General features: G+C 50.3%; 6 protein-coding genes across 6 annotated transcripts; 4 read left to right on the top strand and 2 right to left on the bottom strand.

The window, feature by feature from the left end:
* Window positions 1-916: 916 nt before the first annotated feature.
* On the bottom strand, window positions 917-2329 carry ABOM_002231 (uncharacterized protein; the record flags this gene model as incomplete). Its single annotated transcript, XM_022529361.1, has 1 exon — window positions 917-2329. One exon carries the CDS (start codon window positions 2327-2329, stop codon window positions 917-919), a length of 1413 nt encoding a protein of 470 aa, XP_022391964.1.
* A 495-nt stretch (window positions 2330-2824) lies between these two features.
* ABOM_002230 (class I SAM-dependent methyltransferase) lies at window positions 2825-3785 on the top strand (the record flags this gene model as incomplete). Its single annotated transcript, XM_022529360.1, has 3 exons — window positions 2825-3017; window positions 3064-3609; window positions 3658-3785. 3 exons carry the CDS (start codon window positions 2825-2827, stop codon window positions 3783-3785), a joined length of 867 nt encoding a protein of 288 aa, XP_022391963.1.
* Window positions 3786-6040: 2255 nt separating this feature from the next.
* Window positions 6041-7645, top strand: ABOM_002229 (MFS transporter; the record flags this gene model as incomplete). Its single annotated transcript, XM_022529359.1, has 3 exons — window positions 6041-6258; window positions 6316-6772; window positions 6821-7645. The coding sequence occupies 3 exons, from the start codon at window positions 6041-6043 to the stop codon at window positions 7643-7645; spliced, it is 1500 nt and encodes a 499-aa protein (XP_022392039.1).
* A 584-nt stretch (window positions 7646-8229) lies between these two features.
* ABOM_002228 (uncharacterized protein) lies at window positions 8230-9268 on the top strand (the record flags this gene model as incomplete). Its single annotated transcript, XM_022529358.1, has 3 exons — window positions 8230-8601; window positions 8662-8838; window positions 8900-9268. The coding sequence occupies 3 exons, from the start codon at window positions 8230-8232 to the stop codon at window positions 9266-9268; spliced, it is 918 nt and encodes a 305-aa protein (XP_022392040.1).
* A 4849-nt stretch (window positions 9269-14117) lies between these two features.
* Window positions 14118-16002, top strand: ABOM_002227 (acyl--CoA ligase; the record flags this gene model as incomplete). The annotated part of the gene is made up of 6 exons (XM_022529357.1): window positions 14118-14210; window positions 14265-14402; window positions 14466-14900; window positions 14974-15294; window positions 15350-15396; window positions 15450-16002. 6 exons carry the CDS (start codon window positions 14118-14120, stop codon window positions 16000-16002), a joined length of 1587 nt encoding a protein of 528 aa, XP_022392035.1.
* Window positions 16003-16236: 234 nt separating this feature from the next.
* ABOM_002226 (alpha-ketoglutarate-dependent dioxygenase AlkB family protein) lies at window positions 16237-17244 on the bottom strand (the record flags this gene model as incomplete). Its single annotated transcript, XM_022529356.1, has 1 exon — window positions 16237-17244. One exon carries the CDS (start codon window positions 17242-17244, stop codon window positions 16237-16239), a length of 1008 nt encoding a protein of 335 aa, XP_022392036.1.
* Window positions 17245-17841: the final 597 nt, after the last annotated feature.

Raw genomic sequence — 17841 nt, 5'->3', positions numbered from 1 at the left:
TATCTATCACTGAAGATATGGTCAAGGCGGCAGCAGCAAATTCTTCACGGTATGCGGATGGAGTTATGGAATTACTCCTCAAATATCGAGGAGAGAGTCTACCAATCACTAAAGATGAGGTCAAGGCGGCAGCAGCAGCAAATCCTTACGTTATGAAATTACTCTTCCTACACCGAGGAGAGTCTATCTATCACCTCGGTGGTGAAGACAGTGACGACGAGATAAAGCCCTGAAACCGCTTTAGACTATGGATTAGGAATGTTAAAGTTTCTATATTGAGTTGCTTTTATCTAAGGTTTAGTGTGTTTCAGTATTTACTCAAATATTCCAAATGATATGTTATTTTATATTACACGGAGTACGCTGAGGTATACAAAACAACCCCTGAAAAGTCTCCGCCGCCAAAACCCGCCCTGGTTTGGGCCCACAAGCGCATGTCCTCCCTCTTGGTTTACCCGAGATATACTGTTACTATGGGTGGGAAAGCAGGATGGGAATTTATGGGACTTCATAGTGAGAGATTTAGCTAGGTATAGATGGGTCGGGTGATACGCTCTAACTTATATCCTTTGGTTTATGGCCTGCAGAGTATTATGAGACGAAAGTGGGTCTAATGTTGGTGCATTTGGGAATGGATTTGAGTTTGCTTTGGTTCGAAGGAGATGTGTGTAGTAAGGAAGGTTACACGCGGTTGGTTGGTGTGTTAATTTGTGTTTGATTGTATTCTATGATGTGGTTCTGGACTATGAGTGATTTGGTATCAATATCGGCGCGCAATATAGACATGGAAGAAAGATAAAGGCAAAGCTCGCTACCAAAGGTAGAAGGACAAGTGGAAAGAAAAGAGAGAAGAGAGAAGACTAGAAGAGGACAGAAGAAGGTGTAAAAGAGTATAAAGCACCAAACTTCGTGCAACCTAAAACACACCCTTGAGTCCTCCCCTCTTGAACCCTCCCCAAATGACAAACTTCGCCTCGGAGTCCTCCCCGACATCATCTGTTTGTCCTAGTTGCTCGTCGTTCGGCAGCAGGATCACGTTTCGAGGGTACAACTTCCCCAACAGAGCCAGGGCAATTGTCGGGTCGTCGACCGGTATGACATGGAATCCAGCCTGCTCGGCTGTGCTCAGTCCCCATCCGGGCTGAATGAGGATCTCGGATGCCGAGTGCAGGAAAACGGTATGGTTTGTTGTACTATCGCGTGTTTCTTCGAGTGCCTCGTACGAGTGTCGCAGTCCGCGGGCGATCTGCCCGACGTCTACCCGTGCTGTGTTGCCGTTCTTGAACTCCAAACGCAGCTCGAGGCCCCGGACAGCCGACGTCGAGGACCCTGCTTGAAGCCCTATGCCGGATGTCTGTAGCTCCTCCTTTTGACTTGGAAGGTCGATGGGGTAGCGGGTTAATATCGTCGGCGGGCCTGCAGGAGTGTCTTTGCGCGGTGCTTCATAATAATCTGGGAAGTGATAGTCGAAGAGAACCTCCATTGCCGAGGAATCCATTTTAGAGGGCACATATCGCAACAGATGGTATGGGACCACCCCGCCCGCGAGTATGGCAGGGAGGATCAGGCCGTGCTTATACTGGAACCCATACCCGCCGGTCATTGTGACGGGGAGGTCTGGGGCGAGTACTGCCCGAGCCAAGGTCACGACAGAGGCCTGCGTGATGTGTCCGGCGAACACGGTGTTGAGAAACCTTTCCCGGGGTGCTTCGAGGTGGCGAATGCCGCGTGCCCGGCCGTCTACTGGGATCGGGACTGCGTAAAAGTTCTGGAAGGGGAGTAGCGCGTCGCGCAGAACTACCATTTGGCGCATATATTCATGGAGGAGTTGCATATGATGGGGCCGTGTGCAACGGGTATACATCAACGCCAGACTGGACTGGAGGAGGAGATGGCCATCGCCGGGACCGCGCAGGTATAGGTCTGGGTCATATGGTTCGTTGGTGTATTCGCGTGCCCACTGAACTAGGACCTGGCCTATCCGGCGGGCTTGGTCTCTGATTTCGCGGCGGCTGATGTCTGAGAGATCGTACAAGGGTAGTGAAGACTCCCGCATGTCCGTGGATAGGTTGGCGGCGACGTTGTCTAGCAGGACCATGCGGGCGGGCTTTGCATGTGGTGGATCAGCGCCCAGATGATGCACGACGGTATCTAGCAAGGGCGCGAAGCGTCGGACCAGCTCACGAGCCGTATATACGCCCGCGGGGATTGACCAGCTTGTCGGTGAGCCATGCCGGCGGTCAGGGGGTGTTATAGCTGATTCTGCTTGACACATTCCTGGTCGCCCGCAACCGTACACCGAACCCTCAGAGAGAGAAGTATTCGCCATTCTGACGGTCACCAATCAGGGAGGCAGAACCGTCTGAGCAGCAGGAAAGATCTCAACCTGGAGACGTGAGAGCGGCACAGAGGCCGCTCTGGTGCGAGCAGGCCATTCTAATATGAGCGCGGAGTGGACTTGCTGGTCTCCGGGCATGGCGAAACTGACATCCAAATAGAGTATTCCGAGGTGATTCCATTCCAGGGCCGCCGGAGGAGAGTTGAATATGATCTCCCGGAGAAAGGTGGGTATGACCACGGATCTCCGAAGAGAAGCTTTGATCCAAGCTGGCTACTATTTAAAGAGGGAGCGTCGCCCACCCGAAGGTCAGAAACAAAATGCACTAGAGCTCCGTAGCGTAAGCCAGGTCACGTTTTTCCGCAGCAACCCCTCCCCGTATTATCAATAAAACAGGGCATGCCTTCTGTGTGTTCCAACGAAGAAGTTCAGGTCCCAACAGCATAAAGAAATTAAAAAAAAAAAAAAATTAATCATTTCTAAACCATGACTTCCCAAACGGCGGTTTTCACCGGGACGGAAGGAAGTTATCTTTTGCCTCACCATGTCACCGAGGCGGATCGCCTCCAACGTCAGCATCGCCATTTTACAGACGCCTCGAATCATGCCTATTTTGGGTTCCCTCTGCCACCGTCAACAGGGCGCCCATTGCGTATCCTCGATAGTGGGTGTGCGGACGGTACGTAGCCAGCTTGTAAATCGTGGACTGGGCTGAACAAAAGTAGGGGTCTGGTTGCACGATATGGCGAAGCGGTACCCGGAACATTCCTGGGACCTGCACGGCGTGGATATCGCGTCCCATTTATTCAACGACAGCGTAGATATTGACTTTCGCTACCACGACATACGACAGCCTTTCCCGTCGGACTGGCAATGGGAAGGCTCTTTTGACATTATTCATCAGAGGTTGCTAGTATGGGCCTTGAAAAAGGACGAGTGGCCTCAAGTTGTACGAAATTTGCAATCATTATTGAAGCCCGGTGGTACTATCCAATTCGTCGAGTGTCAATGGCTGCGCCCAGAGTACTGGGATACCCACCCACAACAACGTCTACTGGCGTCAGTACAGATATGGGCGACAGAGGGAAACGGCATGGACATCCATCTCGCTGATAAGCTAGAGCCGCTGCTGGAGGAGCTCGGATTCAAAGATGTGACGACGGTCCGATACCCTCTACCATATGGTGCTAAGGTTGAAGACCCTGCCAACCGCGATAAGTCGGCCGAGCTGTGGGTGGAGAGCTTCCGCCATTTGGCGAGACTGATGGGCGGTATGTTTTCCTTTCGTATCTTGCACGAATATACGCTAACTGGAGTAGACGAGGGGATTCCAGGCGTCGCAAAGACTCCAGAGGAATATTTTGCTTTTTTGGACCGGCTGGTGGTGGAGATGAAAGAAAAGGGCTACGTACCGGAGCTGCGCATGGTGTCTGGTCGGAAGGCGTAGGGATATTGAGAAACTTTGAAAAGAAAAACAAGGAAGAAAAAGAACACTCAAAGGACTTTTAGTCAATGTACAAATTATCTCCGATTGCATGAATTCACGAGATGCACGAAATGCTCAGCGATGACACAAGCACCAAACATCTCCGAGATGCCAAGCCGACCATTTACGTCCGAAGGGAGATATGCTCGCATGTCTCTGAAGCACAGCACCCCACTAAGATGGTTTTGGATGTACTCCGTACCGCGCACCCTCCGTACAAGGCGGAAGGTAAAAGATTCTCTGTCAGTTCTTACTGTTAAAATCCTAGGAATGCTTCGCCCCTGCTGTGGTCAAGGTAAGGTTCCCTCTGTGACGGTAGATATGACTAGTCAGTAGAAGGGATGGAAGGTATCACCAAGCGCAGATAGGTTTAGCAGCACGATCAATACCGCCAAATTCTTTTCTTAGTTGGTTGGCATCAAGCATTGTGAAGCGCGACCCGACAAGTGTATTGCCAGCTTCATTTTCCAAACTAAAGTGTAATTCTGCCATCAAGTGCTCGCCCATGGCATGAATGATGATATTCGTTCGGAATGTGGAAGTACAACTGGCGTAAGGAGGACCTGGACGCCCTGGAGGTAGCCCCCTGTATAAGCAAGGCACGGTCGGATTAGTACGCTATATTTCAACAACAGAGAACACAGGGTACTAAGGTAGCGCCATTAAATCCCTAAACTAAGTTTAAGATCGTGTAGGTCTCGATTCATTCCCTCCTCCAGCTCCAGAACCTCTTCAGGATGACCCTAGGCCTTTGACGAAACTACACCAGAGCAAAATACTACTGAACCCGGTTCTATAGTCGGTCGGTACTATATCTTAGTGCCTTATGACTCGAGAGCTATCTTCCCCAAGTACTGATAATCATTCGGTGTTGTGGGCAACAGTTTCTCGAAGAAGATCTAAAATCGCGCAATATAAGCACGGCGGGCTAGCTTGATGGATATGCGATAGCTCTTCAAGCTGGAGGTCGGAGGTCCACATCTATTGCGCTGATCAGATCTTGAATCCGAGAAGGTACAGCCTTGAAAACTGCGCGTGATCAAGCGAAGGCCGAACCTCAGATGTCTAACGTTGAGTCTAGGTACTGGTGCCTAGTAAATGGCTGAGGTGACGATCCCCGGGACCAAAGCAATACCAAACTAGGGAGATACCACAAAAGTCTGGGCCAGCAGCATCAATGAACCAGGGAAATCCAGGGAAGATAACTAGCATGTGTTTGCTCTCTTTGATGGATCATCTAGCGAGAACAGCAGACGCGGATAGAACACACTGCGTATATCCATGCAAGAAAAATTAACCGCACTGACAATTTACAACTCGAGGGTGCACTCGTTATGGCCACGATTAGTTTGATAATATCAATCAAAGTATACGTTCTGCAGTGAATACTGCTCAGGTCTTTACTCCCAAATGGTCGTGATGCATCGCTAACGACCTCGATAGGTCAGGGGCTCTCACAAAGCATATCTGGAGAGCACGGTGCAGTTTCTCGCGAATGGTTGCTAATCCCATCCATCCTCAGCTGCAAGAGCTCTTAAACAGTAACCATCAACAACCAAGATACGCAATGGGAAATATTCGGTTAAGGCGGTGAAGTCACAAAGTCCCCTCAAAGCGCGCGGACTGGAGTGATGGAATGCTCTCAAATATAGGAGACGATTGGGCCAAGGCAATGTGGTGAGAACTTATGAAAGTATTCGCAGTACGGAGGTCTCCGCCAGACGAGATGTTAGGGTTTGAGAAATGGTACCCTGACATCGACACTCCCAAAGGGGCAGGAGATTAAGGAGGATACGCGATACGAAGATTAGCAGAAAAACTTTTATCCGATGTTATGGGGTACGGTCCACTTGCCGAAATTTGCAGCATAAACTGCATAACTCTGGGATAAAAGGGGGAATAATTCCGCATACTCAGGTCGATTGACAATGGAGGCGTCCTTCAATCTCACGCCGAGTGGGCAAAGCATCCGCCCGTCGCCTTGGCTCAACTATCTCGGGGATGTGATTGGCGGTCCATAGATCCCTGGGTCGTTAGATTTCTTTTTAAGGACCGGGGTCAATACGCCTTCGAGCAGGGAAACTCCCATACATTGTGCCCAATGCCCCCGTATATAAGCGGCCGATCTTCCGTTCTGGTGCCCTCAACAATATGCACTCGCCGTGTAACCTTCTGCTACGGCAAGCCGTCGGATGAAAGATCCGTGTCCAAGCATCATGACAGAGCCTACACCCAGTGTTCTTGAGAAGGGGGCCAAGGCAGAGGAGTCAAATAGAAGCTCAGAAGCGTACAACGACCTTGAGAATGTACCGAAAGAGGACGATATCAATCTAGTCGACTGGGATGGGCCCGATGACCCTGCAAACCCCTTTAACTGGTCGACTGCGAAGAAAGCACGGCAGTTAGTCTTCATGGCATTCAATACTTTTATCAGGTACGCATATACAAAGCAGATAGATACGGATGGGAGACTAGGACTAACAAACAATAGCCCTCTAGCATCCTCTATGTTTGCCCCAGGCGTCCAATATGTCATGCGCGACTTTCACACCACCGACCAGATGTTGGGATCGTTTGTTGTTTCCGTCTACATCTTGGGATACATGCTAGGACCCTTTCTCATCGCGCCCCTTTCAGAGATATATGGCCGTGTTCCGCTGTACCATGCTTGCAACGTGATCTTCCTGGTGTTCACCATTGCTTGTGCCGTGGCGCAAACCTTGCCTCAGTTGATCGTGTTCCGTTTATTCGCCGGTATCGCTGGCGTTTGTCCCATCACTATCGGCTCTGGGACGGTCGCCGACATGGTGCCAGTGGAAAAGAGAGCCGGTATTATGGCCATCTGGGCTCTGGGACCTATCTTGGGACCTGTTGTCGGACCCATCGCGGGTGGATTCCTGGCCGAATCAGTCGGCTGGCGATGGGTGTTTTGGGTCCTTGCGATTGCAGTAGGTTGCTCTGCTGTCATTTGTTGATTGAGTATGCTGACCGCTTAGACCGGTGTCATGACAATCGGGTGTTTGGCGTCGTATCGCGAATCGTATGCCCCAGTGCTTCTACGACGCAAGACTGAGCGACTGCGCAAAGAGACCGGTAACCCCAATCTTCGTTCGGCCCGTGGCGACACCAAGATCACCAAACAACTGTTCATAACTGCACTTGCGCGACCCATGAAACTTCTCTTCCGTTCGCCGATTGTATTCCTGCTCTCCCTGTTCGCGGCTGTCACGTACGGGTACCTATACTTGATGTTCACCACTTTGACCCCGATCTTCCGAAACACCTACGGCTTCTCATCTGGTCTGGCCGGCCTCGCCTACCTGGGCTTCGGTATCGGAAGTATTCTGGGTTTGGGGATCTGCGGTGTGGTTTCTAACCGCATCGCCGTTAGTCACACCGCACGCGGCTGCTTCAAACCAGAATCGCGTCTGCCCCCAATGCTATTCGGAAGCTGGGCAATTCCAGCCGGCTTGTTCTGGTACGGCTGGTCGGCACAAGCACACACTCACTGGATTGTGCCGATTCTGGGAACGGGCCTCTTTGCGATCGGCCTGATGGTCGTGTTCATGGCGTCGAACACGTACTTAGTGGATTCGTACTTGAGGCATGCCGCGTCCGTCACAGCTGCTGCCACTGTGCTACGTTCTTTGATCGGTGCCGTGCTCCCACTGGCTGGTCCATCCATGTATGATGCTCTGGGATTGGGATGGGGCAACTCATTGCTGGCCTTTATTGCGCTGGCGATGTGTGCCTGCCCCTTATTGTTTTACAAGTACGGAGAGTATATTCGGACTCATCCACGGTTTCAAATTGCTTTATGATGTGCATTCGCCGTTTTGTTGTGTTTCCAAAAGTATCCAATATATGTAATAGAGTGTTCGATTCCCTGTCTTGTTCATGTTGCTCGTCTTCTGTTCTTTCGCGGTCACTAGTCTCAGAGATTCCCCCTTCTTCAGACAGGTTTTGCGTCCGGAGTTAGCATATCAATGAAAGGCCAATTTCTGGTCTGATAACACGCTTCCAAGACTCCAAGGTAACCCCAATGGGGCAATAGATCAGATCATACGATCCAGCCATTCATTGCGGTGACCTAGTTTGACTTCACCTAAACCCTGCTATCCAGGGTATGGCTTCGGGTAGCCAGACATTCTACATTTACATAATTATTGCGCCGTCGAAACAACAATAATCCGAAGGGCGTTCTGAATCAATAGAGTTCCTCACAACCAACAGGCTGCAACCTGCCCCGCAGTCCCAGATCCGAATACGAAGCGATGAATGACTACTGGGGGTCTAGAATTCTACATCATGCCATGCCACCTTGCATTATCCTCTTCTCATGGTCAAACTCCGATAACCAACCAGCTTACCTAGACACAAGCCGTGTACACAATCTGCGAACAAAATGCTCATCGCCATAGTCCCAGCTTCACCCAAAACAGGCCGGGCGGCAATCCGCGCCCTACTCAACTCAACCGAAACCACCACGCCGATCACCGTGAAAGGTGTATACAGGGATCTCACCCGAGTCCCCGAAGAGTTCCTTTCCAACCCTCATTTCCAAGCAGTCAAGGGTGATGTGAGCGACGCAGCAAGCCTGGATCTCACCGGCGTCGAGGCCGTTCTCGCAATCACCCCTCCACTATACGACGGTTCGGACTTTCTGGCCTGTGCAAGGACAGCATCGGAAAACACGCGCCTCGCCATCCAGAAATCGGGATCTGTTAAGCGTCTGGTTTTGCTTTCTAGCATGGGGGCCGAGCATGAGTCGGGGACTGTGCGTTTCTGTCTGATTTATCTGTGATTAAGAAAAGGGAAATACTAAAGCTGCGACTAGGGGGAAATCATGACGAACCACATCGCTGAAACGATCCTGAAGGATGCAGCACCCGAGGTCGTCCTTGCCAGATGTACCTACTTCATGGAGAATTGGGCTATGTTGGCTGAGACGGTGAAGTCTGAGCATCCGCATTTATATTCTTATATCACGCCTGTCGATTTCGAGGTCCCTATGGTTTGTTACCTTTATCTGCGTCAAAAATAGAGTTTATTATGCTAACCAAAACCTGAAACAGGTCGCTGTCAAAGATATGGGCCAAGCCTTTGCAACTTATTTACTCAAGTCCGATATTCCGGAAAGTCCCTACATTGTTGACGTCCATGGACCGAGGTCCTATACGCCTAAAGACGTGCAAAAGGCCTTCGAAGAGGCTGTTGGCAAGGAGGTTGAACTGCGACTTGTTGAGAGGAAAGATCTACCGCAGTTCTTTGCGGGATTTCTCCCGAAGAACGTGGCCGAGGCTTTCACCGAGATGACCAATGCCTTTTTGCCGGGTGGCATTATGGCGAATACTAATGCGGAGAATTCAAACAGTGATCAAGTCTGGAGGGGAAAGACTGAGTTGAGGGAAGCTATCCGGGAGCTTTGTGAAGGGTCTGGGTAGGTGAAGGCTATGTAGGCGTGCATTGTTCATTCATTCTAGGCTGTTGTTGGGACTGATTATATTTATTTGTTCCCCTGGGTGTGAATTATCTGTGGATTGAATTGTAATATTGGTAAAAGTGATTCACAGGACCACTTGATATAAAGCTATAAATTGATCAAAGGCCGTACTAGGATCCTTCTTTCTGGAAAGCTTGTATGGCTGCCACTTCTCTTGCACTTAGAAATGTAACTCTCGTCCATCTTAATCAGTGGATTCGCGTCTTTCTTCTACTCCTCCTTTGGGGCCCAGTCGGCTCTCCTCCTTCACTGACCTCGCCTCTGCCATAAAGCTCTGGTTTCTGGGTTATCTTATCGACATCGATCGTCTGCGAAATCATCGCATCAAAGCAGCTGGAGGTGAGCCTCCAGCGACTATTGAAACGTATCGACCAATCACTTTAGTCCGAGTTTTATCTGTCGAAGAGAGTAGCAGCGACGATGAGTTTGACACTGGTACTGAATAGTCCGATGGCCGTCTATCCCGAATTGACGGTGCTTCTCAGGTACAAACTACAATATCGAAATGTTGCCCCATCCTTGGACCGGATCTCTATATTGTAAGGCCGTTTAGTAGTACCGGAATAGCCCCACTGATTCAACAACTGGATACCATCGAAAAACAACATCAATCTCCCTGAGCTCCCGAGAATACAGAAATCAAGTTCCAAGTGGCTCAAGATTGCATCTATCAAAAGGCGACTTGTTAATAAAAGGCAGAGTGGTCGAGATAGAGTCTTCGGCGAATCTCAGTATTATAATAGAAAGCTTTGGTAACGAAGTTAAGCCCTATATTAACTTCCAGGTCGTGACCGTTGTTCAGCCAAACACAATGCCTATCGATGAGCAGCTGAACGCACTCATCCACTCTTCTCCGTGGGTAAATGGATATTCCGAATATTTGGACAGAATTAGGATATGATTGGTCCTATTTCAACTCCTAAGCACACAAGTCCGGGTTATGGAGCTGTACGAACTCACAAGCCCAGCACATATTCCGGCAACCGCCTTGAAGATGTGGATGTACCGCCCACGAAGCATGACACTACAGTGAGTACAACATATTTAACATTGCCTGTCGTCCACTAGATGACTGTTACTCAAAAGCAGGCACATGTATCTCTTTCAAAGAGCCTCGTTGACCTTTCCTTTCGTCATGCTCTTAGGCCAAAAGGTCGATGCGCTTTTGTCCGAACTCCTGATGACAAAATTGTTGCAAAAAGAGACTGAGTATTCCCGACTATGCTGGCTCAGTTGGAAAGATATCTGGGAATGAGGGTGGCTGCCCTCCCTGTGGCCCCGTTTTCGGTTTTCTCCTCCGCCGCCCTATCCTGCCTTAAAAATGCCTCGTTGACGTGCCTCCGCTGCTTCTGCCGCCGCGCGCCGCTGGGTATGGTGCAAGGGTCCCGACCTATTTAGCAAGAAGGAGATTGTAGGAAGGTCTATAGCAACTATTTCCAGAGACAAAGGTAATCAGGAGGCTCGGGACCTAGAGGAATAAAGTGATCACAGGTATCGAAGACCGTCTGAGAGAGGCTTGTGGTCTTGCCGACCTTACCGGCTTCCCGCGCGATACCCCGGTTGACGTCGAAAAGGAGATCATCACCCGCGACGAGCGCGTGGAGACAGTGCGGAGCCAGATCCTCTTTTGTGTGGACAATCTTCAATCTTGTATTGACCGGGGGAAGGGATGCGGACACTTACAGGACCGAGCAGCGGTGAATCACGCCATGCTTGATTGGATAGCAAAGCCAGGCGCCAGACAGCTATATGCATGTGGATATCGAAACCCATCCAACTGAATACACTGCTGAGATGGGGCCATAGTTTGTTCCTCGAAGCCGTTCGACCCTTGTGCAGCCTCTCCTGGTCGCGGTAACAGTTCTCCCCCTCATTTAACAAGCGGCACTATATTAAACGAATCTACTTCTGAAACTACCTGTTGGAAGCTCTTCATCTCTATCCATTGTTTCCGGCCACATTTCCGAGAGTTGGACGTGAAAGATGCGTGCTACCCTCCGAGAGGTAACCGATGGACTCATACAGGTCCATGAGACTCGTACGCGCATGCGTAGTGCTGCATCCACCATTTGCGCAGCCATAACAAGAGCACCGCCCGGCATCTTGTTCAATCTGTTATTTCGGAGATATCCAGCGCTTGCAATGGGCATGGTCTCGAGACTCACAAGGGTCCAAATGCCAAGAACCTATGTTTTATAAACGGATGGTTTTACATCTACTATCACACATGAGCGCTGAAGTTCTATTTCACAGTTCTGGTCGACCAGGCAGGTGCTTCAGCACACGTTACTTTGAAGACTTTGGCTTCCCAGTAATATTATCTTCGATCGAGATCCGATGTTCCTTGCGGATGTATGGCAGCGTACCATCTCGGCGCCACAAGTGCACATGATGTAATGTCGACAATTCCATTTCACAGAGGGAGGATGATCGGCTCCGACATCCCTGGTATTCTACATTCTGGCCCTCGCAAACGGATGGTACTAATGGAGCCTAGTGTCACGAACACCGAGGTCCATACACTGCCGAGTCATTATGGTTTTTGAGGCTTAACCCAATTCTTCAAAGATGCAAGTGAATCCACAGGAAATGCCGATGAACACTGCTTCCATGGTCAATCCACAGATCAAGGAGAATGCTGCGTCACAGTGACTATCGATGACGGGCTTTCATATGTCCTTCGGAAGTGGCCGACTAGACATGTACTACAAGATGAGATCATGCGCCAACAATAACTGGAACGAGTCCATCTTGTCGATGACATAAATCCAATGAAGATTGCCCTCGGCGCTGCAAAGTTGACCGTGGAGCGACACCAGGATGAGAAGAGGTATTTGGCACAGTCGGTAGGGCGTTTAGTAATATCACACGCCATTGGCGTTAACGGTGAGGACACCAACAAATGGCACACGCAATTTGTAACAGGCATCATTTATGGAAGGAGCACTAGGTATTAAAAGACGACGTTCAGTAGAGAAATAAAAACAACTCACTGAACTTTATGGTCGAGGCAACTCTCAACACCGTCGAGAATTTTGGATCAAACATCAATGTCATGAGAACAACCTCCTCAGCCCATATCGGTCTACCTGACAAGAGAGCTCATGCGCCTCAAGTAGAGGAGCTTTGTGGCATCAGAGCCTGCTAAGGATTGGTTCAAGCATTTTGGATTTCGATGAAGGATTCTAGGCATTGGCTGCTTTAGGTATCCCACATGAAATACTCGAAAAAGGCAAGCCCTGGTCGTACCCACTTCCTAACTCAGAGCCTATCCCTCCGCATCATCAAAGTCTTCAAGCCAGGTTATCACCTATGATAGTGACAACTTTTGTTGGCAAACGAGCAATGTATTAATACAGCTTTGAAGACGAACATTCAGTTGTTGCACGTTTCGCACAGAACTACTATGTCGGGCTGAAGATGTGGCTGAGAGCAGTGTATCACAGCTCTGACGGCAGAAGGCCATCAACATGTAGTTGGGATCACGCCAGCCCAACTGCCAGCAATGTCTTCATTCCCAGTTACATTGGGGCCAGTTCCGGTTGTCGCTCAATCTTGTAGATAATCAAACTAGACCACAAGATACAATTCCATGGTTTATGATATATCACATAAACGATGGGCGTTGAAATCGAGAATGATGGAGATATTAGTATATAGTGTCCGCTATCACAAGAGACAATGAGAATACTCACATTTATCTAGCCATACTCAAGCCCGAACTATCATACAATCACAGTATCTGGTAAGGCAATATGGCAGACGACGGTACGAGCGGACCGAGGAACGGTACAAATCTAAGACTCCGCACGGACTATGTGCATATCCCATGCATACGGGTTTCGAGATCGCCATACCTTCATACATCAAACTGCAGCTGATTCCTCGGCGATACTCGGTAACAATCAGGGCAATTTGCTGGATGCTCATGTTGGATGCCGTTAACGAAACCAATATGCTACCCGTGGTTCCTTACCTAGCTAATATTTGTCTAACATAAACCACCTACCTCGTTCACTCCTTGTCAATCCTTGCTTCGGTAACTGTGTACTATTAGCTAATTATACAGATAATGCAAGAGGCTTATGCCTCTGGTCGTCTTGGTCGGCTCTGAAGGGTGGCATCATACATGGTGGGCCGGGTTGGACGTTTTCTAGGGTTCATGCTATTTCGAATCATGTATACCACAAATGTTAGCTTGGCATGCCGGGTATTTTGGGTGCATCTTAGGAGCCAAGATAAAACTATACTATAACAACAAAAGAAGGGTAGGAAAGGACAGACTAGTGGCCTAAACTTAAAACGTGCCAGTTGTTCTTCGTTCGCAGTATTTGCGGTCAGCTCCGATGACACTGGTCGTCTTGAATCTTATCTGTCACACGGACCTACACATGGCACGAATTATGCTTGAGTATTGGTCGTATAAAACCGCAGATGTTGAATTCCCCGCAGTTGAATTTCCTCCCGCGCGTCATACTCGCAACATCCGAGGTCCGCTACGGAGGAGCCACAAACCAGGCTCAGCTCTGAAATTTATGCAGTTATGCACTTGATTGGCCCCTACCGAGCCTATTCCCTCTATGCTAGAGTGCCAGACCCATCCATTCAACGGTGAAGTGGTGATGACCCACCGCATGACAGGCGGAGCTCACTTCCATGTGGGGAACTATGGACGGCCTTAAAACGTTGATGGTATACCCACCATCAACTAATTATATAGCCACCATAAGTCTCAGTGTTGGGCTCTCTTGTTTGCTTCTTTCCCTAGATCCGCCTGACACTTCAGCACGATGATCTTCGAACCGCCGTCACGGGTGCCATTGCCCACCACCGACGTCATCTCCTATATCTTTTCCGATCCGCCATATGACCATGACCAACCAGTAATTACCTCTTTCCCCCGTCGCGAGCAACTGAACATATTCTAAATCAGCCAGGTCTACAACGATGCGAGCGACCACTCGCGGTCGATCTCCTACAATCAAGCTCGGGTCATCGTCCGGAAGTTGATTGCCGGTTTGCACGCATGGGGCGTACAGAAAGGCGACTGCGTAGCCATCCATTCCTTCAATGATGTGTGTTTGATCCAGCCAGTTCCAGACCGTCTAAATCATTCTAATGGGAAGTCTACTGCATAGATCTACTATTCCATGTTGGTCCTGGCGATCAACGGCGCCGGCGGGATCTACACCGGCACCAACCCCTCCTACACCCCCATGGAGCTTTCACACCACATCAGAGCCTCGCAGGCCAAGTTCGTCATTTCTGAGCCGGAGATCATCGCCCCGATACAGGCCGCCATGAAGGAGACGGGTATCCCGGAATCGAATCTGCTGGTGTTCGACGTCCACGGTCAGACTGTCCCCGCCGGGCTGAAGTCATGGCAGGGACTCTTGTCCGCTGGAGAGGAGGATTGGCTGCGGTTTGATGATCTGAAAACGTGCGAAGAGACCGCCGCCGCCAGGCTGTTTAGCAGTGGCACGACGGGTCTGCCCAAGGCAACGACGCTGACGCATCGCAATTTCATCGCCCAGCACGAACTGGTCTTTGAGATAGAGAAGCGACCGTATCAGGTATTTTCCCGAACAGCATAGGCTCTATGCTGGGCGCAGAAGCGATGAGTCCGAATCTTATTGACCACTATAGATCCGCCGGCTCATGGCCTTACCCATGTTTCACGCCGCCGCTGCCCCTTCCACCCACTGGAGTCCTCTCAAGGGCGGCCAGGTCTTATACGTAATGCGTCGCTTTGACCTCATGGGCTTCGTCTCGAATGTCGAAAAGTTTCAAATCACGGACCTGCAGATGGTCCCGCCCATCGCAGTCGCCATTGTCATGACGCCACAGGTCCAGGCCCGCCCATACCTCAAAAGCGTCCGCATAGCTCTGTGCGGCGCTGCTCCGTTGAGCAAGGATGTACAGGAGAAGCTCCGCGTCATGCTGGCCAAGGATGCGCCCTGCACACAGGTGTGGGGCATGACGGAGACATGCTGCATCGCGACGAATCGGAGCGTACGAACAGGACGACACGGGTAGTGTGGGGAGATTGCTACCTAACGTAGAGGCCAAGTGAGTTTAAAGCGTTATTCCGATATTGAATCTCAGCAGCTGACCGGAACCAGACTAGTCGATGACGAAGGAAAGAATGTCTCCGCGTACGGGGTTCGAGGCGAGATCTGTGTCCGAGGGCCCACCGTTACACCGGGATACTTTAACAATGCCGCTGCGAATGCTTGCTCCTTCGATGAGGACGGCTGGTACCACACCGGGGACATCGCATACTGCGACAAAGATACTCTAAAGTGGTACATCGTGGACCGCAAGAAAGAGTTGATCAAGGTCCGCGGGTTCCAGGTCGCTCCGCCAGAGCTCGAGGCCGTTCTTCTCTCGCATCCGCTCATCATCGATGCTGCAGTTATCGGCTTGTCCGGTGTGCTTCCCGACAGTGAGCTTCCGCGGGCTTACGTGACTCGGCGTCCGGGAACGGGCGACAAGCTGACGGAGGAGGAGGTGCAAGAATACCTCGGTCAGAGACTGGCGAAGTATAAAGCACTGACGGGGGGTGTGAAGTTTCTGGACGCGATTCCGAAGAACGCCAGTGGAAAGATCCTGAAGAGGGTCCTGAGGGAGGAGGCCCAGAAGGAGGTTAAGGCGGGCTTCCGGCCGAAGCTGTAATATTATTCTCCAATGCCGATTGTATCTCTCGAGAATACACTCTAGAAGTCTTGTTGCATCCCTGTTTGGTCGTAGAGCAGTGTCAATAGTACCACTTCCAGCCCACGCCATGAATGTTCCACTCTCTGACATCCCATGAGACTTGGACCACTTGCCATATCAACACATACACCAACACAGTAAAGACGAACACCCTCATCAACCGATATACTCCACCACACCCTCCCATCCCACTCACCCACTACTCTCCTCCCCACCAACAAGAACCATGCTCCCCCGATCCCCATCCCACCGCCAAACCCCGCCATCCCCAACATTATACCTATAATAATTCTCCGTACCCCCAGGGACCAAAGCCCTCCGAAACGTCACGTTAATCCTGCCACCCCCATCGCCCGCCCGTTTGGGAACACTATGCAACCAATTCGCCTGCGTCTCCCCCCTCATAACAACCATATCGCCACTGGCGAGAGGGAACTTCAACGGCCCCGCCTGAATCCCTGGCTTATGCTTCAACAGGAAATCCCTCTTGGCACCCAGCGACAGGGACGCAATGCTAGGGTTCGGACCGAGGAATCTCTCGTCGTCAGAATGGTAGCTTATACTATCCGTGTTTGAGGCGTAGTAGTTCACCAAGATGAAATTGTAGTAGTCTGGCGGGGTGTTGGTCACGGATTGGATTGTTTGGCGGAGGTGCTCCAGACAGGGCGGGATTGGGCGTGGATGGCACTTGTATCTAGGGCTCGGTGGTGGAGTGTTGGTTTTGGTGCAGAGGAGGGACTTGTTTCCTTCGTCATGGGTGAATGTGGACGTGGCGTCGACGCCGAAGACGGTGGTGTTTCTTGGGGTCGTTATCTTGGTCGGTGTTTGCCCGCGGTGGATTGTGTATTGGACTTTGTAAAAGGGGAGGGAGCTGCGCAGGAAGTGGAACAGGTAGTGCGCTGTTTGGGGTGGGAGGAGCGGTTGGAAGTAGAGGAGGTCGAGGTGTGGGTGGTTGGTTATGGGTTTGGGGGTGGAAGAGATGTTGGATAGGGCTTTGGATAGGTGTGGGGGGAGGTTGGGGATTGGGAAGGGGTAGGCTGGGTGGTGGGTTAGTGGTAATTGCTGTTCTTCTTCATGCTGTTCTTCTTGTTCTTGTTCTATATCGAGCGCGTTTGAGGGCTGGGATGGGTCAGGTGAGGAGGGCTCCACTTTGGGTTTCTTGGGGATGGGTTGGAAGAAGGATTGGATTCGTTTCGACATGGCTCTGTGGATTGGCTTCTGGTGTTTATTTTGTGAAAAGGAACTTGTTTCTGATTTATATGAGATGTACCAATGGGGGCATGATGTCATATGGTGATCTCATCTGCTGGATGTTAGGGCTGAGTGGTTCCCTGGTTCCTGATCAGCCTTCGATCATTATCAGATCGATCTCGGATTGCGGTTTGCGACTCGTCGATCGGGATCACTTTATTTCACCTTAATGTATAGTTTATTTTCGGTGGGGACTTTTTACGTTATGTGGTGTATGGATCTTGTTTAATTTCAATGCATTGTGGTGCTTCCCAGGGGGAATGAAAGTGTACTTTGAAGTTTGGTGCGGGGCATAATTGTAAATTTTTCGAAACTATGCTGGACCAATTATGATGGCCAGGATATTATATTTGGCATGATGCTCGGTACTCCGTCAGGTCGATGTCATGACTGGCACAGCCATTGGCGGTGTTTCTACTGACATGGAAGTACCATTCATAACTTGTTGCTAAGATAGAGCTAGTTGACAGATTCCAGCCTTAAATAGTCGATCACTTGGTTGAAGTTAAATATCACATAGAGCCTGTCTAGTGCAGGAAATGGACA

The sequence above is a fragment of the Aspergillus bombycis genome (genome assembly GCF_001792695.1).
Source record: "Aspergillus bombycis strain NRRL26010 chromosome Unknown contig00017, whole genome shotgun sequence".
Classification (NCBI taxonomy): Eukaryota; Fungi; Ascomycota; class Eurotiomycetes; order Eurotiales; family Aspergillaceae; genus Aspergillus; species Aspergillus bombycis.
Note: the sequence above shows the minus strand (reverse complement) of the source record. Positions and strands in the feature narration are given on the sequence as shown.